General features: G+C 56.6%; 2 protein-coding genes across 3 annotated transcripts; both read left to right on the forward strand.

The window, feature by feature from the left end:
- The first annotated feature begins 104 nt into the window (after window positions 1-104).
- LOC104849235 (golgin subfamily A member 2) lies at window positions 105-8,409 on the forward strand. The gene is made up of 13 exons (XM_010605550.1): window positions 105-184; window positions 891-961; window positions 4,691-4,777; window positions 5,257-5,300; window positions 5,417-5,453; window positions 5,564-5,633; window positions 5,900-6,006; window positions 6,254-6,367; window positions 6,962-7,171; window positions 7,251-7,323; window positions 7,535-7,614; window positions 7,895-8,107; window positions 8,308-8,409. The coding sequence occupies exons 2-13, from the start codon at window positions 896-898 to the stop codon at window positions 8,407-8,409; spliced, it is 1,203 nt and encodes a 400-aa protein (XP_010603852.1). The 5' UTR covers window positions 105-184; window positions 891-895.
- On the forward strand, window positions 8,362-9,390 carry LOC104849220 (cilia- and flagella-associated protein 251-like). Of its 2 annotated transcripts, none has more exons than XM_010605547.2 (3): window positions 8,362-8,684; window positions 8,763-8,895; window positions 8,975-9,390. In XM_010605547.2, the coding sequence occupies exons 1-3, from the start codon at window positions 8,409-8,411 to the stop codon at window positions 9,157-9,159; spliced, it is 594 nt and encodes a 197-aa protein (XP_010603849.1). In that variant the 5' UTR covers window positions 8,362-8,408; the 3' UTR covers window positions 9,160-9,390. The 2 variants fall into 2 exon arrangements, with proteins under 2 accessions (XP_010603849.1, XP_019060287.1); XM_019204742.2 differs by having other exon boundaries at window positions 8,766-8,895.
- The last annotated feature ends 4,723 nt before the right edge of the window (window positions 9,391-14,113 follow it).

Raw genomic sequence — 14,113 nt, forward strand, 5'->3', positions numbered from 1 at the left:
GTGTGTGTGTGTGTGTGTGTGTTGGGTACAGACGTACTTTTTGTACATACTAACTTGAAGTATGAATGAACTCAGTTTTCTGTTCCCACGTGCTAGAGCTTGATAAAGGATGGCAGTGCTCAGCTGGCATACTGGCACACACTGGGAGGCTGGGTAGAGGATCACAAGTTCAAGCCCAGCCTGGGTGAGTTAGTGATTTATTGACGCTCTGTCTCAAAATGAGAGAGCTGGTGTGTAGCTCAGTGTGAAGGCCCTGGCTACCGTCCCCTCTCCCACTTAGGAAATTGAGACAGCACACTTGCCTGTGCCGCACACGTGGCAGCCTCACCCCTGTAAGTCTGTCTGCAGCCTGCCGGGTCACCTTGCTGGGAACAGGTGCCTCCCGACAGGGCCGCTGCCTGGAGCAACCTTTTGTTGCCACCCTGATGTGTACCCTGTGTGTGCCCGAAGGCTGCACTTGGGAACCCTGAAGATAGAATTATTGATCATTTTTTTGAGACAGGGTCTCACTGTGTAGTATAGACTGAACTCAGACTCCGTGTATAGACCAGCCTGGCCTTGAACTCATGGCAGTCCTCCTGCCTCTGCCTCCAGAGTGCTGGAATTATAAGTAGACGCCAAACTTTTTGACGAATCAGTGAATTGGAATACAAAACGGCTGTCATTTATTTTGGTGCTCAAATGAACCCAAAGTTGAGCGATGTGAGCCCTTCAAAGAGTAGCCTGTGTTCCCATGGATTTCCAGCACTTTCTCACTTTCTGATAGAGGGAGATGTTTCCAACACACCCTGTCTTTCCTGCCCAGGCCGCAGTGTGAACCAATTTTCCATAAAGGGCTTGTTGTTTTGACTTCTCTGACCACTCATTCCAAAACCATCTGCTGCCTTTAGGAGTGATGGCAGGGAGACCAGACGAAAACTTCCCAAAGGACATCAACCTAAAGACGCTCGGACTGCACAGGGTGAGGTGGTGCATCTGTGGAATCCCCATATTGGGAAACTGAGGCAGGTGGCACTTGAGGCTGTGCCCAGCCTGGGCAATTGAGCAAGAGCCTCAGAGCTGAGAACAGATGGAAGAGCTGGAGCTGCAGTCACTTGGGAGCGCTCTGGATGGCTGGGTGCAGGAGTCAGAACTCCGGGCAAGCCCAGAGGCAGGGCTGGAGGCCATGCTTTCCACTGGTTTCCCACTGCTTCCCACTGCTTTTCCACTGTTCTCGGGTCTCTACGGAGCCCGGAGGGAGACAGACCAAGGCAGGTCCACACAAGGAATCCCAGAGCTCCCTGCAGGTGGCTTTGGCTCAGGAGCCCCCAGCAGCCTCACTCAACTTTTCCTAAGCACACAGAAGCCTACAACCTCGCACCTAACCTGCCTTCTTGCCTTCATTTGACATCTCCCTTGCTTCGCACTCTGGATGCTATGCCAGTCTCTCTTGTTTCTTTGGCCATTTTCTCTCACAGGGTTTGACACGACAAGTTGTGTGCACATTGGATCCTGTCTTGATATAACTTCTAGGAGGATCTGGGCACACATGGAAATCAGAGGTGGAAGCAGGCATATCAGTGAAGAGGGCAGACACTGTCGCCCACGGGAGAGGTTTCGGTAGCTCAGGCAGGGTGGGAACATTTGGGGTGGAGAGAAATCAGGGTTTGGCTTTTCTTCAAAGAGGGGAGGCAATGGCCAAAACAAAACAAACAAGCACAAAAGGCGAGAGAGGAAGGAGGCCTGAAAGTAGAAGCTAAGAACTCAATAGCTCAGTGCAAAGGCCTTGAATTCAATCCTCCACACCACAAGAAGAAGGAGACCAAAAGACAGCAAGAAATTTTACTGGACTCGCTAGCAGAATATAAGATAGGAGAGGAAGTGATCCCTCCAATGAGTCCATTGATCTGGGCCTAAGCATGGAGAGGTGGGGTCTGCTTTATGGGAGATGCTAATGCCTAGGAGAAGAGCCTGTGCCAGAAGAGAGACTAAAGGCCGAGGGTTAGACTTAGGAGGTTGGAGATGCTCTTAGACACCCAAAGGAAATGTCACAAGGACAGACAGTGGATTCCATGTGTCTGGAGTTCACCGAAGGGGTGCTGACTGCAGATGTGATGTTCAGAATGAGTTTACAAGTGGTGTTTCACGTCATAGGACTGCATGGGGTCACTGGGAGAAAGTCCATCCTAGAAAATGCTAGGCACCCAGTCCCCACTCGTTCTCCATCGGGCGGGAGAGGAGTATTCCCCTGGAGCCCAGGAAGGTCCCACAAACACAGCATTGTCCTAAGTGCCGGATGAAATTCACCTTTCCACAGGGCGTGGCCCCGGGAGAGGAATACTGTTCTTCCCGGAGTCTGTTTCCAGGGCTGTGGAGCAGCTGCCTCACGGGCCTTTCCTTCCCCTTGGCCCACACTTCTTTCCCCCTGCTCTCCCTCTAGTCCTGGAGGAGTCATGTTAGTGTCGGATGCGGCTCCTCCTAGAGGTGAGTTCCCTCCTCAAAGATAAGCTTGGACACTGTTTCCTTTTGGCACTGGGAGTTGAGCCACTTCCACTGGCAGTGCTCACTGATGTGTTAGGCTTGGATTCTCTCTGTGTGTTTGCTGACACCATTTCTTGTTTTTGCTTTACCTTCCCCTTTCTTCCTAACTAAGTTTCAGACTGAAGCTTTTGCTTTTGTCCTTCCAGTTGGGTCCCTCAACTTCATTCTCATTTTCTCTATGTTGTCTGGACATCTGTTTGCTCTGTGTCTCCTTTTGGTGTTTCCATTTGGCAGATTGTTTAGAGTTAAGCCCGTATTCATCGCTGCTCTTTAGTCCCGCTTGTAGATCAAGTCTATGTAGAAGCCTTTCCCTGTCCTTCAGGAACTCTGTTTAGCCTTTTTCTCTTAGGGTGACTTTTATTGGTAACGTGTCCTGTTTTTGTTTGAATGGAATGCACGCCCTCTACACAGCTATCAGGGGGACTGGTGAGAAACTGTGAACTGTCCGGACCCTTCCTGCCAGCCCCTCCTGTCCCAGCTCCCTGTGGGTAGGCAGGACCAACAGCTGCCCGCAGCTGTCCTGGGATGCCACCTATCCCCCACCCCCACCCATGCTGGAGGCCTCCCCAGGGCCTTATGATGTCATCAACGCACTCAACCAATGGGGTGAGAGGGCCTGGGGCCACAGCCCCTGTGCTGAGTTTAGTGCCGCCCTGGTTACGCCTCTTGTAGGCAGGTAGCTGAGCCGCACAGAGACTATTGGAGAGAATTTCCAAATGATGGAAGGGACTGTGCTGAAGTGGTCCCACCTCTTTCCCCCTCCCTGCCAGGGCATTTCAGAAGAAACCTGCAGGGAGAGGAAATTGGCCAGGGCCAGGAAAAAGGTAAAACGCATAGGGTCCCAGCCCCTGGACCCAGACTGAGTGTCCAGCTGGCCGTTCCTCGGTCGGGGCCTGTGTCACCCCTGAGCCACGTAGGAAGGGACCTCTTGCCCCAGTGCCCCCACTGAGCCCTCTCACCGCCCTGGTCCTCCCAGACCAGCCCCCATCCTGGCATCTGTGAGGCTTGCAGTCACTCTTGGGGCCTCCTGCCACCCCACAGCAGACCTCCCGGAGCCCTCCATCACACTGCCTTGTCCCGTCCCCGTTGTGAAAAGAGCAGAGGGCAGGGGCACAGACAGGTTCTGGGGACAGGGAGGCAGGAGGAGGATGTGCTTAAGGCCCAGTCCCATAGACACTGTCATCAGCGCCCCTCACCTGGCCCTGGATCTTCCCACCCGGTCCCCTCAAGTGTCTTTAGCCATTGTCCAGTTTCTCTGGTGGAGTCACAGATTTCTATTTGGAATGGGATGGGATGTGGGAATGGGTGCAGAGAGACTTCAGGTTCCCTGGCTTGGACACTGCCAGCTTGAAACCATCATCAGGGAGGCCCAAAGGTTGACAAGGTCTCTGGTTGAGTGCAGGAGGACAGACAGGTCTGTGTGGGTATTCTCCCAGGACTCTGCTCTTCAGAGAAACTTACAAGTATTTCCTAAACACTCTACCTCACAGTTGAATTCTCATGTTGTGTGTGTGTGTGTATATGTGTGTGTGTGTGTTAGTGTTGAATAAGCTCACAGCCTGCACAAGGGAGGCAAGCTCTCTATTGCTGAACTGAACCTCGGCCCTGTGGCTTTATTTATTTTGTTGGTTTGTTAGCCTTAGGGTGCCATTCCAGGAGGCACAGAACTCCATGCCTAAGATGTTTTATTTTTTATTATTTCTATTTGGAGATGGTTTTGAATCTCAGGCTTGAATCAGTCTGATGGTCTTGCTGTTGCAGTGTCACCAGTATTTGGGACAACAGGCCACCAGCATGGTGCCAACTCTCTTTCCCCTTCCTTCTTTGTAGACACACGGAGAGCTCCTTTGCTCAGGCATTAACTGATCATTACAGCACTTTGTAGGTTGTTGGTGCATTGCAGCTGATGGTATGCATGAGGGTGTGCTGTAGAAACTAGGCAAGAGGAGGATGTGGCCACGGGGGTTCATCATTTTCATCAGTATATTCTTTGTAGACACGGAGAGCTCCTTTGCTCAGGCATTAACTGATCATTACAGCACTTTGTAGGTTGTTGGTGCATTGCAGCTGATGGTATGCATGAGGGTGTGCTGTAGAAACTAGGCAAGAGGAGGATGTGGCCACGGGGGTTCATCATTTTCATCAGTATTATTGCTTTTCCTTTGTGCAGTTGAGAGAGTTCCTAAAAAGCCCAAAGTGGCAAAGCATACAGAAAATGCGTGCATCTACCGGTGGAGCCTGTCACCCACCTGACAAGGTGAGTCAGTGTTGGCTTCTGGGGATGGGGCTCCAATGGCAGTAGAGGGTCAAGGATCGTGTGAGAACAGTGTCAGGTGCATGGAAGAAATCTGCATTCGAGGGGCAGATCTGTTACAGCTCAGTGGTCGGGTGCGGGACAAGCTTATACCAAGCCCTGGGTCGCACCAGCAACAGTGCCATTAAACGTAAGTGGGGATCGGATGCACATTTGTGGTGTTGAATTGACACCATTTTGTGTCATCTCCTTGGGCCCCGCACAGAGCAAGCGTTCAGTAAATGGTAGGTGGTATTGGATTTTGCTCAGCCTCAAGGCAAGGCAGGCCGGTGAGAAGAGCCACTTACGCTCAGGCTCTCTGACAGACCCCAGGGTGTGAGGTCTGGGAGGTGGAGGGCTTGGCAGGGAGCTGGGCTGAGACCACCCCTGGGGGAGTCTTACTGGAAGTGGAATCCCAGGTTCCTATCTTTCTCTCTGAACAGAGCCAGGATGCTGCCAGTGGGCGCAAGCTCCTTCAGAAGAACGAGTGAGTGTCTCCTCTGGGGCAACAGTCCCTAGGCTGAGGGGTCAGGGCAGGCCATTGCCCCTGAGCCTCTTCCCCATGCAGCTACCTGCACCCTGACCCTGTGTCTCCACCCCTAGGAGGGTCTCCACTGAGCTGCAGGGGGTGATGAAGGAGGTAAGGCACATTGGGGCAGAAGTGGGGAGAGGGGCGGACACTTAGGGGATGGATGGGCCTGAGGTCGGCAGTCCCCCCCTGCTGACGGTGCCCTGTGCCTTGTTGGGCAGCTGAGGGCATTGAGGGAAGCCAAGGAACAACTAGGCGCCAGAGTGGAGGAGCTGGAGAGGAGCTTGATGGGTGAGTGAGGACAAGTGTGACCTGGGAGTTGGACCTGATCCCCTGGCTGGGGGTGTGGCTTATCCTGACCCCGAGGAGGGAGGTGCATTCAAGGGCACTGGGCCAAACAGAAAGGGCTCTGTGCCAGGAGCCAGCAATCCTGTCATCTACTGAGCCTCTGTGTCCCCATCGGAGAGAGGGGTGCTGTGCCCACTGCCAACCCCACACAGGAACTGTAGGGGAGAGCGCTGAGAGGCCCAGAACTTTACTACTACTTCCCTTCTCAGCAGTGCCCCCAGCCCTGGAGCCCCCAGCTGAGCCCTCGGAAGTTCACATGGAGCTGCAAGAGTTAAGACAGCAGTTGGCCCAGATGCAGGACAGTGTCCTAAGGCTGGTGCGTGGCCCATGCTCCCCAGGTTCCTCCCCACCAGGTCCTTTAAGGCAGAGCAGCACAGTTCCTTTCTCCCCACAGCACAATGGGGCTCTGCAGGCCTCCATTGTGAAGTTGCCCATGAGGCAGAACCCTGCTGGAGCCTCTGCTGGGGACAGGGATGATTCTCCACTCTGCCCTGCCCCATGGTCAGCCAGATTGGCAACTCGGGCCTGGCTGTCTCGGTGGCATTGATTCCCATTCTCCACAGGCAGAAGAAAAACACCAGCTGGCCAGCGCGCTGCAGTCAGAGCAGCTTGAGAAGAAGGCGCTGGCCAGGAAGCTGGGCCAGCTGCAGGAGAAGCTGTGTGAAATCACAGCATTGGTAACTCCCACCCCCTGGGACTATGCAAGGACAGTCGTGCCACCCATGGGGAGGGGAGGTGCTGGGCCAGGACTGATCTCTCACAGCTCGGGGACAGGTGACCCCAGAGTCCTGCACTGTGCTCCTGAGCGTTTCTGTGACTGCTTCCAGCTCCGGGCCTCTGACAGGTAGTGGTGGGTGGGTCTGGACTCTGCCTGGGTCCTGATTTCACTGTTCCTGCTGGAGGCCACAGAGCCCTGAAAGGAAGATTCAGGATAGGAGGGGAGGCTCCTTGGGTCCCAGCAGCTCTGTGCGTTACATCGCCAAGCCTGGGTGCCCATCACTTGAAAAGGATGTGGCGTTGTCCTCCAGACCTGGTGCGTGCAATGAGACAATGCGTGTGAAGTACAGGGTGTGGGGAGAGTGCTTAGTGCCTGTGGGTCGGCTTCCTCTGATTCTCCACAGCTGTGGTCCGAAGTCCAAGTGCTGGGAAAGGAGGCTCTGGGCTTGAGGCTGTGTGCAGAAGGCCAGGTGGTCCGAGTTCCCCCGCCACCTTCCTGGGCTCCAGCTCTGGAGCAGCAGGCCCGCCTGTCCTCACCTCTGGTTCTTCTGCAGATGGCGCTGAACAGCCAGGAGGCCCAGCACCTGCAGCAGCAGGGGGACGAGCTGTTGTCCCAGGTGTGGCAGCATGCTGAGTCCTGGCAGCAGTTGGCCATGGAGAAGGAGGCCCTGTGTAGGCGCTTTGCTCTGCACAGAAACTTGGCAAGGCAAGCTAAAGGACAGCAAAAAATGGTGGCCCTGGACCGAATCCGCCAGGAGATGCAGGTGATGAAGCTGCTGAGGCGGGCCCTGCGTGGGGGGCCCCCAGCTGCCTCTGACTTTGCACTTTGCATGCTGCCCACAGGAGGACCTGAAACCCTCCAGGCTGCAGGAGGAGCAGGCAGCCCAGCTGAGAGTCCTGGCCCTGGCTGGGGCAGGTGAGTGGAGCTGCCCGGGGCAGGGTGGGCTGAGAAGCGCTCTGAAACTGAAAGTGGAGTGGGAAGAGACCTCTGCAGTGCAGCTCATTCTCCCCCAGGGGGTGGTGGCCCAGGGGACCTGACAGGCGGGTGCAGAGGGGCCTGGGGCCGCTCTGCCTCCCTTGTGGGTCTCACTGGGAACTCTCCTGGCTGCTCCCATTTTTCAACGAAGTGGACGTGAAGCAATGGCCTGTGGAGGCTCCGGGGTCCAACACCACCATCCCGGAAGACTCAGGCAGCTCAGAGGCCTTGGTGAGTATGACTGCACTGTCTCCTCTCCCCGTGTTTTCCCTGTCTCCCACTGTGTCCCTTCGCACAGCCCAGTGCCTTGGTTTTCCCACCCTCTCGTTTCCGTGGACCCCACACCTTCCCTGACAGTCTTTGCTCAGACCTTATCCTCTGGCAAGCACAGGTGCTGGTGAGAGCAGGGAGCTCCTTTCTGCTCCTTTCCCCTTTGTGTCAGGAGTGACCCCTCGGGAGCCACACCCACTTCTGCAGACTGCATTTTTCTGATGGTCCTAACCTTGCCCAGGAACACCAGGCTCCGCTGCCCAGAGGCCTGAGGCAGCAGAATGGGCAATGCCAGTGCGTGGCCCATCTGGTGGCCCTGATCCAGGACACACCTGTGGAGGGGGCTCCCACCCTCAGGAGCAGTGGTGACCGTGTACCCACCGGGAAGCTGCAGGTGAGCCAGTCCTGCCCGGCCGGGAAGGGTGGGCAGGGCAGGTGGGCATGGAGCCCTGACCCTGCTGCTCTGGCTCCTTCTGCTAGAATGGGCAATGCCAGTGCGTGGCCCATCTGGTGGCCCTGATCCAGGACACACCTGTGGAGGGGGCTCCCACCCTCAGGAGCAGTGGTGACCGTGTACCCACCGGGAAGCTGCAGGTGAGCCAGTCCTGCCCGGCCGGGAAGGGTGGGCAGGGCAGGTGGGCATGGAGCCCTGACCCTGCTGCTCTGGCTCCTTCTGCTGCTGGGGTCTTGCAGGGGGAGAGACATGGCCTAGGGAGCAGAGGCTGTGAGGTGTGGGCTTGGGAACCCTGCAAGTGATGCCTGACCGCTGTCTTCCTCCCACTGCAGAGCTCGCTGCCATCTGCCCCAGAGAGTGGGTGGTAGGGAAAGAAGAGGGGCATCAGGAGGAGGAGGAGGAAAAAGAACAAGGGGAGGAGGAGGAAGAGAAACAAGAGCATAATAAAAATGAGGAGAAGGAACAAGGGGAGGAAGAAGAGGAAGAGGTGGAGGAAGAGGAGGACGCGGAGGAGGAGGCAGAGCAGGAGAAGCAGCAGTTCAGCAGCCAGCTGTGCCCAGGCCCGGAAGCGCTGCAGGTAGGCTGCACATCTCCTGGGCGGAGTCAGGGTGCCCACCGTGCCCTCTCCCTCTGGGTAAAGCTGCTCGTGCTGCAGCAGGTGGCACTGCAGCAGGACGATGGCAGGTCCTGTCAGGCCCAGTTGGTGGCCACCGCACAGACCCATGGTGAGGAGCCCACGCCAGGGCCCAGGGGCACCTGGGACGTTGCCGCTTCAGCCACAGACGGCGGTGAGTAGAGCCTGGAAGGGGTCAGGGACAGGAGTGGGCAGGGGCACAGCGCTCAGTGCCTGCTGCTGTCTCTCCCAAGATCCTCCAGAGCGGAGCCCTGCTCACCCTGAGGAGCCCCCAGGAGAAGAGGCCCGGGCGGGGTCCTCCCCACAACCCCAGCTGCCTGAGAGTGAGAAACCCATCAGGGCCCAGGCTTCGTTCTTCATCCCTTTGTGGGGTTTTTCTACCTCACTGAGGAAATGGACACCATGCACCTTAATTTGATTGAAAGCCTTTCTGGAGAAGTGGGGCCAGGGCTCTGCCCCCACTGTTCCCCATTCAGTCCCTGCCTCCCTGTCCCTCCTCTCCTCCCCGCTCCCTGTTACCTACCCCTATAGGAGCAAGGGAAATGCCACAAATTTCCAGCTCAGTGGTTCCACTGCATACCTCCCAGGCTCAGGGACAAAGTTTGATCTCCTGTATGTACAGATATTCCCCACCATAAACAAAAATGTTCAGAAATGTTTTAAATAAAAATTAGAAAATATTTTGTTTTTATACAACTTCTTTATGGGTCAGAAGGACAGGAAGAGGAAATACAGATGGGATCGTGGTGCGCTGGTCCCACAGGTCCTGTGGAATTTGATTTCCGTGCTTGGGAATGAATGGCTTCATTTGGCTGCCTGGCCTGGCCTGCTCCCCTCCCAGGGTCCTGGGCGGACTGAAAATGGTAAGGATGGAGGAGAGTCACCGCCAGCAGAGGGCGCACTGCGGGCTTTGCAGGGCCCCGGTGTCTGAGCTGGTCCAGCAGGGTGGGGTGGCATCTTCCTGTCCTGTCGCTTGGATGCTGCGAGGGCAGGGCAAGGGCACCGCCATGGGGGCTCCAAGGACATGCTGCCCTACTGGGCCACAGACAGGAGTCAGATCTGACAGTGGGCAGGGAAGGGAGTGGGCAGCATCTAGGGGTGCTAATGTGCAGTGCAGGATTTTGAGTTCCCGCCCTGGTCCTGGGCCCGCCAACACCCAGGGGCTGGTTCCTCGTGTCCAGCCCTGCCCAGTGCAGGCCCCAGCCCCCCTTCAGCCAGGTGGAGTTTGCGGCCCTGCCCCCTAGTGCTAGGACTCGCTGGTCCATCTTTTGGTAAGAATCCTGTAGGTGACTGTTCAGCAGCCCTGGATCTCTGAAGACGGGTGACTCGACTCCATGCTATGGACGCAACTCGTATTCCACCAGATACACAGGAATCTTGTGCGGACAAGGTGTGGAAAGGGCCATGTTAATCTAAAGTGCCCCTCAAACGTCTCCTGTATTTTGAAGTTGATGGATGCGGGGTCAATGGACTCATTCTCTAGTTTTCTGCTTTGTCTCCGAGGCTACTGCAGATAGGGCCAGGAAAGGGCTGCATGGAGCACCTGCACTGTGCCCAGTGGGATCCTGGCCAGCCCATCCTGAGGCTGCAGATTCTGGTTACTTCCTGGTTCATTTGGCAGGCGACCTCTTTTGTATGGGAAAACATCCTCCAGTCTGGGCTATGGCGGGTGTGGGGCAACATGGCTCTGTCCCCTCGTAGGTTTGTGGGCACAGTCTACACGGAGTCCCGTCTTGGGCTAAAGGGCAGGAATGGAGTGTGTCCGGGGTCCTCCATTGTCTGTGCCTCTCTTTCCCCTCCCAGGGTCGTTGCTGTGGAAGGGCTGTGGGAAACTCGTCCTTTTTCAGGACCCCTGTCCTGGTACAGGCTTCACAGACCACACGGGCTCCTCCTTCCATCCAAGCCTCTCCCATGCCCTTGCCTGAACTCCCAGCTTCCCAACTCCAAAAGAGACCCCAGGGAACCTCTGCAGCAGACAAGGAAAGAGGGAGAGCAGCCCCCAGGGGTGAGAGCAGGCAGCCCTGTGACCGTGCACATTTCCTTGTTCCAGGACCAGGCCTTCCTTTGCCTACCCCACACTCTCCTGCCCTCAAAACACAGGCTGGCGACCCTCCTTCCGGGCTCTTCCTAGGGGCTCCAGAGGGGAAGGAAAATGGAGCAAAGTGGCAAGAGGGAGAGAGGTGCAGACCTCAGCTGGCTGGGGAGAAGGGGTCTAGGCCTAGAACATGGGGCTCCTGGGGGTGGAGGGAGGGGTGGGTGGGGCTCCAGCGAGCCCTGGTGGTCCTGCTGCAGTGGCAGCCACAGGAGTTCCATCCCTGGCCCAGGCCGTGGCCACTTGGGTTGTCTCTCTGGTTGCTGGAGGTGCTGGTGTGGGTGGATTTGATGGAGGTGGGGGCGGTGCAGGCGGAGGTAGTGGCAGCTGTGCACCGGCCTCGTGAGGGTTAAACCCTTCCCAGCAGAAATCCACTAAAGCCCCTGCTGACCAGGACTCCTAGGCCTTTGGCTAAGGCCACTCCCTCGTGCAAACCACCCATCTCTTGGTCAGCACCTATAGATACAATCAAGTGGTTTTGTCAGGTGCAACTGCAAACAGGATTCTGCACACAGCGCAGGTGCTCTGGGAAGGTGGATGCGGTGCTAGGTGACCTCGAAAAGGCACTGTGTAGGCAGAAACAGCTCAGACTCCTACACAGAAAGACCCACCTCTCCCCCTGCAGTGCCAAGCCCACCTCCTGGCCCCGCTCCCTGGAGAGCGGAAGCCCACCGCTCTGCCCCCCAGGGCCGGCACTCCAGCCGCCCCAGGACACAGGGGATGGACGGAGCTGAGCAATGAGGATGGGCCAGGCTCTGGGCTGCAGAGAGGGGAGGACACCCGTGTTTCAGCCACACAGTGCACAAGAGGGTCGTGTGGGGGCTTCCTCCTGCGGCCCCCACTCTGGTTGATGCCTGTGAAACCTCCCTCCCCAGGGGACCCCTCCTCCTCTCCGAGTGCTGAAGAGGCCCTAAGCATGCGTGGGTTTCCCCAGTGAGTTCCAGTGCTATCCAGGGATGTTCACCATGGGGAGTACAGCCACTGACACACAGGCAATGTTCTAACTGCCTAATCGTCATGGAAATGGAAGTGAAAATGACACAATGTTGTCTGCAATGTGCATGTAGAACTGGGAAAAGATCCATACTGTGTACCTCAGTGACACACATTTGCGAATAAATCCTAAGAACAGAAGGGTTAGACAGATTCAAAAGTTACTCAGAGCATTTTAAAAGACCTTTTTAATTGTGATAAAGAACACAGAAAGCACAATTAGAATCTGAGTACAGCTGAATGAATCATCCTACAGCAACCCCAGGGTGAGCAGCATGGTGGCACCCGGTGGATCCCGCCCGGTCCCGGAAATGGCGACCCCTTGAAACCACAGCTTCCCCCTCCCTCGGTGGGGAGATGACCGCGTCCTTATCTCCCCAGACTGCAGATCCCACACCCAGCATGCACTGGTCAGGACAGCCCAGCTCCTAGGGGTCCGCAGGTCAGTGCCCAGGGCCTGCGTTCTTGCCTTGGCCTCTTCGCTCCGCAGCAAAGGAGCCCTGCTGGAGACTGGGTGAGTGCAGGCAGGACTGTGGGGTCCCTGGCCTCCCCAGACACTGTGCATGGCGCTAGCACAGCACTCCGGAGGCAGAGTGTCCAGGACGTGGGTTCCTTCTCCCAGCCTCTGCACAGCACACTCCTCTCCTAAGCCCAGGCTGAGCCACTCACAGCCCTGAAGGTGCCTCTGCAGGGAGCCCCTACTTTTCTACTACACTTAGTATGTGCGATCAGTCTCTGTCAGCCATTCCCAACGTGCCTAAGCACAGGAACTGCGCCAGGCCATTTTTGGACCCCTTAAACTTTGTAAAAGAGAATGGGCAGCTCTGACACCCCAGAGTTGGCCTGACAGTCCCAGCTAGGCTGTAGTATCGTGCTGCTGAACCTAGAACACCGCGCACTAGACACCCGACAAGGTCGGTCTGTGACCGTGCTGGAAGAAACGAGAACCAAGACTATTTCAGGACCCGGTACAACCGTACAGAAAGGACCAGATCACAGTGAAAGCACAGAAATGCACGAATCCCTTCTCCGTTCTAAGACGCTGGCGCTGCTTCTTTCCCAGTTTGTCACCCATGCTCCTGACCTCCTTCCTTGCGGACAAAGTTTATTAAGCGGCCTGATCAGAAAGCTGCCCGCTGCCGCACAGCACCCACTCGGGAGCAGGGCCCACGTCCCTCCCAGGCCGCCCAACGCCAGCTCACAGCCTGTGAAGGTCTCGCTACCCTCGCCTGCCAGAGCCCCGCGGCGCCGCCTCCGCTATCGTGGGGGGTCGGGACACGGCTCCTCCGGGGACTAGGACGGGATCCCTGCTGGTAGCCGGGGCAATGGCGGCCCAGCTGACCCCGAGGGCCCCGCAGCTAATTAGACAAGAGAATGGAAATAAAAGCAATAAAGATAGGAAAGGAAGAAGTTAAACTGTAGTTACCTCTTTCAGGTCCACGTAAGGCCCGGCACCCTCAGGGAACGTCTCGTCCACAGCCGGCTTCATCGCTGACCTGCAGCTCTATACTCACTTCCGGCTCGCGACTGCATTTCCGGCGCGCTCCCGCCGGACAGATTTAGGCCTTGGAGGACCGCGACTCGGTGGTTTTCCCGCAGCAATTTGGGACCTCAGATCCCAGGCTGCTGGCTGCTTGTTGCTTGTCTGCGCAGCACTGCGCCTGAGCTGCGCCTACGTGCCAAGGCGACCCCTGCTGTCCCTAACCCAGGGAGCAGCAGAGCCCGGAGAGGGTGGCTAGGTCAGAACCTCGGGAAAGCGCGCCACTTCTGGACCACCCCAAAAGAATAGAAAACAGGGTCTGGAGGAGGGGCCGGTGCACCCAGGCTCACTGATCCCAACAGCCAAAGGCTGCAAACAACCGGTATCCACCAGTGGGTGGGTGGGCAAACACGGGGTCTGTGCATATCCTGCAACACTGCTGAGGCCTCGTGGGGTACAGAAATCCTGACTCGTGGGCAGAGCAGAGGGGCTCTTGGGACATGCTCAGTGAAATAGGTCAGTCCCCGCAAGGCCAAGACTGTCTGATCCCACCAGTATGAGCTCCCGACCCAGAGTAGGCAGTTCATAGACAGCTCCCTAGGCACGAAGTGGTGCCGGGGCAAGGGTGGGGCTAGTGTCTGATGGGGTCTGCAGTTAGTGTTATCAGAGGCTCAGTTCTGTAGGGTGAAAAGGTTCTGGAGATGGATGGGGTGGTGGTTGCACAACCAGGTGATGTACTTAACACCACCTAAATGTTCAGGTTAAAGGGGAAATTTTATATTGTAGTATTTCACAGTGATTTTTAAA

This window comes from Fukomys damarensis, unplaced genomic scaffold, assembly GCF_012274545.1.
Source record: "Fukomys damarensis isolate Sample0158 unplaced genomic scaffold, DMR_v1.0_HiC HiC_scaffold_19, whole genome shotgun sequence".
NCBI classification, from domain to species: domain Eukaryota; kingdom Metazoa; phylum Chordata; class Mammalia; order Rodentia; family Bathyergidae; genus Fukomys; species Fukomys damarensis.

Coding starts and splice junctions, on each gene's coding strand:
- LOC104849235 (XM_010605550.1), top strand. CDS start 896: ATGGCAGGGAGACCAGACGAAAACTTCCCAAAGGACATCAACCTAAAG. Junction 962..4,690: donor AGACGCTCGGACTGCACAGG/GTGAGGTGGTGC, acceptor TCCTTTGTGCAG/TTGAGAGAGTTCCTAAAAAG. Junction 5,634..5,899: donor GCTGGAGAGGAGCTTGATGG/GTGAGTGAGGAC, acceptor TTCCCTTCTCAG/CAGTGCCCCCAGCCCTGGAG.
- LOC104849220 (XM_010605547.2), top strand. CDS start 8,409: ATGCCTGACCGCTGTCTTCCTCCCACTGCAGAGCTCGCTGCCATCTGC. Junction 8,685..8,762: donor CAGGCCCGGAAGCGCTGCAG/GTAGGCTGCACA, acceptor CTCGTGCTGCAG/CAGGTGGCACTGCAGCAGGA. Junction 8,896..8,974: donor CGCTTCAGCCACAGACGGCG/GTGAGTAGAGCC, acceptor GTCTCTCCCAAG/ATCCTCCAGAGCGGAGCCCT.